General features: G+C 46.6%; 1 protein-coding gene and 1 pseudogene across 1 annotated transcript; one reads left to right on the top strand and one right to left on the bottom strand.

The window, feature by feature from the left end:
• Positions 1 to 3,162: 3,162 nt before the first annotated feature.
• On the bottom strand, positions 3,163 to 4,645 carry LOC120700790. Its single transcript, XM_039985014.1, has 2 exons — positions 3,721 to 4,645; positions 3,163 to 3,591 (listed from the first exon to the last, which is right to left on the bottom strand). Exon 1 carries the CDS (start codon positions 4,643 to 4,645, stop codon positions 3,737 to 3,739), a length of 909 nt encoding a protein of 302 aa, XP_039840948.1. The 3' UTR covers positions 3,163 to 3,591; positions 3,721 to 3,736.
• Positions 4,646 to 4,900: 255 nt separating this feature from the next.
• LOC120701369 lies at positions 4,901 to 6,065 on the top strand (annotated as a pseudogene).
• Positions 6,066 to 8,091: the final 2,026 nt, after the last annotated feature.

Genomic DNA, 8,091 nt, shown 5'->3' with positions numbered 1-8,091 from the left:
CCGAAATGTGCTTAACGCCGGTTAATCCGACGTACCCCAAAAGCCATCATCGGTTTAACCGGTGTATGTAAACTGCCACTTGAAAAACTAGCCGTTAGCAATTAACCGGTGTATCGTCGGTTTAACCGATGCAATCAACCGGTGTATGTAAAATTAGCGTCGGTTTAACCGGTGATTGAAACTTCTTCACGTTCCTCCAAAAACCACCTCTCTGGACAACTGAACCGATGCAATTGACCGATGCATCGTCGGTTCAACCGGTGTATTGAATTTCTTCACAGTCTCTTCGATTCTTGTCCTTTGGAACCCCCGTAGGGGTGGCCCTTCGGGCCTAGCTGCGCCTATCTTCTCTTTGTCATCACTTGAACCTAAAAGCCTGGGAATGTTTATCTTGACAATCATATTAGTCCAAGTGTTGTGTGTGTCATCAATCGCCAAAACATTATATTGAAATATGGCATGAGAGGCCATTTTCGCTACAGCTACGCGTGAGCTCGAGGAAGGAGAAGACGATGGAAGGGGGAGAAACGGAGACGGCACCGCGACCGGACAAGGACGCGCAGCGCGGCGTGCGAGGATCGTCGACGGCCGACGCGTGGAGGAGGCGCCGACGAGCACAGTCGCCGGTATGGCCGGCGAGCGTCACAGTGCCGAGCAGTAGTTCCTCTGTTCACTCGTTTAAATGATTTTAGCCCGAGTTTGACCAGTTGAAACTCCAAATTTCATATGGGAATATGAAATTTGGCCAAAACAAAAGTTGTAGAGGAAGAAAAGATCTACAACTTTCGTTTTGGGCGAAAGTTGATTTGGAGCTCGGATCGATGACAAAAACGAGATCGAAAACGGCTGAGTAGATGTTTAACGCGCGGACTCGGTTAACGCTAACGACGCGCTCAAGCCATGATTAGCAATTAAACACGTGATTAGCTAGCACGATTAACACAGGGGTGTTACAGAAGGTTATCAAGCGCTGGGAACAAGCCAGGCGAAGGACTCCGGGACCTTCGTTTTGAAACAGGCGTGCGTGTAAAACGTGAATACGTGAGAAGATCGGATTTGTGCACCTCTCACCTTGTAATTTTACCCCAAAAACGGCTGTAAGTGAGCTGTACATGAGTTGGAGAGGGGCAATTTTGGGATATCTGGCTGAGGGCTGGGGTATAAATAGCCCCTTCTTTCCACTGTGTAAAGGGTGGAATTTTCTGATTATTACTGGAGAATTTAGTGCCTACTTGCATTGCCATTTACATACCGTTCATGCTTCCTGTTTGGGCATCTAAGAAACAAAGATCCCAACATATATTTCTTTCAAACATAACCAAATTGAACAGATGTTTAAAGTTGGAAGTTATCGGCTCTTGATGACATGAGCATAATCAGAGGATGCCATTGGATCCTACAGCAATTGCTTAATTCATACGCCCGCAGTTTCGGCAGATAATAAGGTTAAGGTCATAAGGTGCATCTCAAGTTCATGCTCGGGTGTGCAGTATTCATATAAATCCTGAACACAAAACTTGGGCTATCCGTGCCAGTATTGAGTACATATACTAAAGGGCCAAGAATCGGCGAACGCTTGTGAGCTGTGGCCCCACGTGGGGCCGGGGGCACTGTTCATGCGGGTCCCACATACTATTCACGTGGGACCTATGTGGGGCCCATGTACTATTTAGTCGGGACCCACGTACTATTCAGGTGGGGCCCACGATTCTATTAAGTTAGTCTCTTTATCTTGAAAAAATATTTTCTTCCATTATTTGACAATACAAAATATATTTAACTACTTCCTACATACAAAAATAATAACTAAACTTTGTATACTACATTTACATGTGGTAGTTGTACTACTTTTTGGGTTTTGATTTCCCTCCGTAAACCCATAAAATATAATTAAACTGTTCATTCATTTCTAATCTTACTTTTTTCCTACTAAAGTAATTAAACTATAACTACTGACAAAAAAAATTCCTAAGAAAAAATTACCTGTACCTCTATACTACAATGCTTGAGATTGGCGCGCTCTTAGACACAAAACTACTATGCCGCTCTACTGTAATTTTTAGATCTAACTCAATACATCAATACGATGTTGCTTCGAACATAGTAACGGATAATATCTTTCTACTAATATTTTAGGTCCACGTTTTTTTATAGGCGCGCGTAGCGCGCCAACCTGATTAGTTCATCTAAATCCTGAACAAGAAGTCAGAAATAGGAAGACTATAATAACAGAAGGAAGAAAGTGCTGTGGTACAGTGCCAAGTTAACTCAGCGCAATGGCAACTGCTTATACCTTATCCCCTTTCATTATTTTTGATGAATTGGTCTATTTACCTATGTAGGCCATGCATCGTATTTTCAAGTTCATACATAACCCACGTTTGAAGCACGCATCCGTAGCAGCTTCAACAAATTAATTAATTGCAGAGGCTTATGCTGCAGTCAATGAGTGGACTTAATGACTTCCCAAATAAGTCCTTGTCACTTCTGAACAGTTTAAGGCATCTAACGTTAACTTGTTTAAAAACATGAACAATTGAAAACAAGATTCTCAACTAGAACACCAGAAATCGTCAAAAAGAAACTAGAACACCAAAGGTAAACATGAGTAATGCAGAACATCAATCCCTAAACCACGCATTACAGGACATAAAGCAAACTATTTTATGAAAATGTAACTTGACAGATAAGATGGTGCGCACACTGAAGCTGTTAGAATTGTGAGTTTCTGAGTCAGTGTAGCACCAGAGAGCAACTGGGATAGAGTTTTCAACAATCTCTTTGAACAAGAGAGCCATCCATAATTTTGAGAGGTTTTCAGGGATTTTATGCAAAGCAAAGGTGAGGAGGTGAAAGTTTCAAATAGGAACTTCCCAAAACAAAATGAAGGACCAGCCCAGACAGGTCTGGTTTAAACAAAACAAGGATATCACAATTATTGACAATAGCATAGAAATCTGATTATAACAATATTAATATTAATTACCATTAACGTGTTTACAAATATTGGAAGTATGTGGCTGATCAACAGAGGCATTTAATAACCGGTTACCCCCACAAGCAAATGTTCCTATTTTTTTTGTTGAGAACAAAGATCAAGCTGCCTTCAACATGATGAAAGCATATGTGTGACTTGTATTCACCAATGAATGCAAATCACAGTGGCCGAACAAAGAAAGCTAGAATTATAGAGCTAGGATCAGCTTGTCAATAAATAGGGTAAGATTGTGACATGCTGAGACTATGTACAATAATCCTGACATGAGAACTAGCATCTGGGTTGATCCTAGCACACTTCTTACCTACACAGACACAGACATTACCCTAGAAGACTGGTGCCAGGCTTTAGCAAATTTTAATACCTCCATGAATCCTTTGAATTGAATCTTCCCCTCGCATGTCCTAACAACATCTGGCACATCCTTCTTACACTTCTTCGCATACCTTTCAGTGAAAACTTTCTGGACGCACCCAAAGGACTGGGCAGATGTCTCCCTGAATCTTCCCTTCATCAGCGCGTTAAGACCAACACATTTCAGGAGGATATTTTTTCTCCATGTTGAATGCCAAGATTTTCGGCTGTGCAATCACCTGAGACAGAGCATTTGCGTGATTCGTATACACCAACGGACGCAGGATCACATTGGCTAAACAATACATGAATAATCGTGGCATAAGAATTAGCATCTCCATTTATCCTGACACAAGTATTTGCCTTACCTACAGCGATTTTAACCTAGAAAATTAGTGCCTGGCTTCTGCAAGCAGGTTCAATATCCTGATCCATGAACCCTTCGAATTTTAACTTCCCCTCATATGCCCTAACAACATCTGGCACATCCTTCTCATACTTCTTCACACACCTCTCAGAGAAATCCTTGGCAGATAGGCCCAAACGACCAAACGGATTTATGCCTCTCTGAATCTTCCCTTCCCTCATTAGCAAGCTCAGCACAGCACATTTCGGGAGGATATTCTTCACGCTAAATGTCAAGATTTTAGGCATTGCAATCACCTGAGGCAGAGCGATCTTTAGCTCGTCTCGGAAGAAGTGGAGCTTCCTCTGGATGTTCCCATCTGAAAGCCCCAATATCCGGGGCTGAGCCATGAATGCCCTGGCAACCTGGCACTGAGAAAGCCCAAAGCTCTGGTACAGCGCCACCCGACGCCGAATTGTCTCCCGCTTGAGTCCACTCATCTGAGCGAAGCACCCGACGAAGCAGGGGTCCGTGATGGGCAGGCCAAGCGCTTCAAGTTCCTCAAAGATGCCGGCGATGCGGTTGGGCGCCATGCCGAGGATGCCCATATTAAGGACGATTAGCTTCGATATGGCCTCATCCAAGAGGCCGTGGCGGCGCAAATTTTCCACGGCAGGGCGCAGCTTCTTCTGGACCAATCCACGAAGGGACGGCTTATTGGAGAAGGCGGTTCGGAGGTTGGCGTCCGTGCCGACGATGCCGCGGAGGAACTCGAAGCAGGGTACGAGGAACTTGCCGAGGCTGCGCGTGAGGACGTTCGACTGGGTAAGGACGGAGGCGCCGATGCCTAGGGAGTCGAAGAACCGGAGCTTGGGTCGGATGATCTTGTCAGGGTTGGCGATTAGGGAGGTTTTTATATTTTTATCATTATAACGAATTGCACTCATCAGATTATCACTATTACGATGCCACCTACATCTATACCATAAGAGAGAAGTTTGACTTACAAATTTACCACATTTGAGGATGTGGCAGCCACGAGACCGGTCCACGCTGGCGCTGAGTCAGCAGACACCGACGTCGTTCGGCCCCGTTACTTCACGCTGGGCCCGGTTGACGCCGCCGCCGCTAACCCTATCCGGCCGAATCGATCCCCACCTCTCCTCCCACTTCCTTCCGCCGCATTCTTCTTCCTCCTCTTGCCGCGCTGCTCCTTCTGGCCTGCTCGACCACCCCTTCCTCCCCACGCTCTACACTCACTTCGAGACCGACAAGTTCTACTGCCTCGTCATGGAGTACTGCAGCGGCGGCAACCTCCACTCGCTCCGCCAGAAGCAGCCCGGCAAGCACTTCTCCGAGCCCGCCGCCAGGTTCTACGTCGCCGAGGTGCTGCTCGCCATGGAGTACCTGCACATGCTGGGGATCGTGTACAGGGACCTCAAGCCGGAGAACGTGCTGGTCCGGGACGACGGCCACATCATGCTCTCCAACTTCGACCTCTCGCTGCGCTGCAGCGTGTGCCCGACGCTGGTCAAGTCGTCGTCGGTGCACTCCACGGGGAGCGGCGGCGGCGGCAGCGGGAGTGGAGGCGGCGGCAAGGGCGGGGCGGACGCCACGGACGGCGAGGTCCTCACCAGTCACCGCCAACCAGGGGTGCATCCAGCCGTCGTCCTTCTTCCCGCGCATCCTGCCGCGGCGCAGCCGGAAGCCGTCCCGGAGCGAGCTGGGGCTCGGCGGGCCGCCGGCGGTGGAGTTCAACGCGGAGCCAAAGGACGCGCGGTCCATGTCCTTCGTCGGCACGCACGAGTACCTGGCGCCGGAGATCATCCGCGGCGAGGGCCACGGCAGCGCCGTCGACTGGTGGACGCTCGGCATCTTCCTCTACGAGCTGCTGCACGGCTGCACGCCCTTCAAGGGCGCCGGCAACCGCGCCACGCTCTGCAACGTCATCGAGCAGCCGCTCCGGTTCCCCTCCGACGCTGCCGGCGGCGGGCCGCCCACCAGCTCAGTCGCCAAGGACCTCATCCGCGTCCTGCTCGTCAAGGAGCCCCAAAAGCGGATCGCCTTCACCAGGGGCGCCACTGAGATCAAGCAGCACCCCTTCTTCGACGGCGTCAACTGGGCGCTCGTGAGGAGCATGACACCGCCGTCGGTGCCGGAGCCGGTGGACTTCCGGAAGTACGGAGCCGGCTAGGAGAAGAAGCCGGCCGAGGCGGCGGCGTCGGCCGAGGCAGCGCCGCCCGGTCACACCGCAAAGTCGAACTCCAGCGACTCTTACACGGATTTTGAGTACTTCTAGCCTAGGACGTACTGATGGTCGACATGCATATTCTGATGACTTCTGTACAAGGTTAGATTATCTTGATTGATCGAGGGATCTTATAATGGTAGTGAATGCTGACAAAGTGCAATTGAGTACCACATGTCTTGAGCGCAGTAACGGGGCCGAACGACGTCGGTGTCTGCTGACTCAGCGCCAGCGTGGACCGGTCTCGTGGCTGCCACATCCTCAAATGTGGTAAATTTGTAAGTCAAACTTCTCTCTTATGGTATAGATGTAGGTGACATCATAATAGTGATAATCTGATGAGTGCAATTCGTTATAATGGTAAAAATGTAAAAACCCCGCGATTAGGACAACCGGGGCGTTGCGAAGCAACTGGGCGATGTGCGCGCTGGAGAAGCCGTGGTGGCGCAGGAGGGCTAGGACGGCGTCGGCCCTGGCGGTGGAGAAGACGCGGACCCAGCGGGAAGCCACGGCAGCGGCGGCGGGGGAGAGGCCGCCGGAGGCGACGAGGTAGGAGGTGGTGTCCAGATTGGTGGATCTCGTGAGGGGCGTAGGGGAGTAGTAGTGACCGAGGAGGGCGCGGGGCTGGAGGGGATTCGTGCCGCCGGCTGCCGCCGCGGCGCCGGAGCGGCGGATGAGGAGCAGGAGCCGCCGTGAGCCGCTGGAGGGGAACATGTCAGATTCTCGAGTGGCACATCGCGGGCCGTGTTTAGATAAAAAAAATTACCCTAAAATCCATCCCATAAAATATTTGAACACATGTATAAAAAATAAACACAGATGAGTTATAAATTGCGAGACAAATCCAATAAACATAATTAATACATAATTTGCAACAGTAATGCTACAGTAACTATTTGTTAATTATGAATTAATTAGGTTCATTAGATTCATCTCACGATTTACAACACATCCGTGCAAAAAATTTTGTAAATGGATTTTATTTACTACTCCGAAATAGCAAGATTTTATTTCAAAAAATTTACACCAAAAGAACTAAACACAGTGTTGACTATTTACCGTGTGGTCCATGAGGGCTCTGGCAAATTGGCATAAAGTTTGCATCTAAATTTTAGTTTAATCCACCTTGTATAATTGACTGGTGGATCTTAGTCCATCCGAGTCGCACCAATACTCCTTCCAAGTTTTGATCACGTAGATCCCTACAAATTAACGTACGAACATCTATACGTATCAGATACTTATATCAACTTTATCCATAGTAACACAAATATATTTGCCTAGTATAAAGTAAAGAGACTAGAAGTATGTTTGTTATTCTGAAGTGAACATTATAAGTTTTAGACAATATTTAAGAGCACCTAAATAAAGAACAAGCTCAAAGTATAAAAACCAATTTGAGTTATGTCACAATGTTCTTCAATAACTTGAGCTATATAGAGCGATGATAACTTCGATGCATTGCTATCACCATCAAACATTACATGTTCATATATTCATACAAATGTTAAAAGTTACATAATATCTGATTCCAAGTTTTTGGTAAATAAAACCAAAACAGCTTTGAGAGCACAATTTTCAACTTGTTTGCTTAGTATATCACTCGCTTCTTGACTTTTTTATTGCTTGGCCGATCGATGAAAGCTGCAATGAAGATACAAAATTGTAAATTCAAAGTGGAATATAACACGTATGAGTTCACAAAACAACAATATGTTTTGGTTAAAGAAGAAAAATGTTAACTCTGGGAAGAAAGAAATCAAAGCTAGAAAACCTTTTTGTTGCGGTAAGTGCTGCTTGATAATATGTAACTCATTATTGTTTGAAATCTGGCAGGGTGGTGCCATATTGCCACTTCGCTAGGTTTAGTTATTGTTTGAAATCTGGCAGGGTAAGCTGCAAAAGTTCTGCTTCATGATTCATAACATCATTTTGCAGTTTAATAATTCTAACTGAAATTGACTATGGAAGCGTTAATCTACCACAGAGGTCTATATATATATATATATATATATATATATATATATATATATATATATATATAGACACACACACACTCTAATCTGTTGTACGTATTTCTATACCGTTTCTATTTTTCCTTAGTTTCTACTTCCTCGCATAATTATTTGAGGGGAATGCTAGAGA

Source organism: Panicum virgatum, chromosome 3K, assembly GCF_016808335.1.
Source record: "Panicum virgatum strain AP13 chromosome 3K, P.virgatum_v5, whole genome shotgun sequence".
Taxonomy (NCBI): domain Eukaryota; kingdom Viridiplantae; phylum Streptophyta; class Magnoliopsida; order Poales; family Poaceae; genus Panicum; species Panicum virgatum.
Note: the sequence above shows the minus strand (reverse complement) of the source record. Positions and strands in the feature narration are given on the sequence as shown.

Excerpts from the sequence above, each read along its gene's own strand:
- LOC120700790 (XM_039985014.1), bottom strand. The coding sequence starts at position 4,645 with ATGAGTGCAATTCGTTATAATGATAAAAATATAAAAACCTCCCTAATC.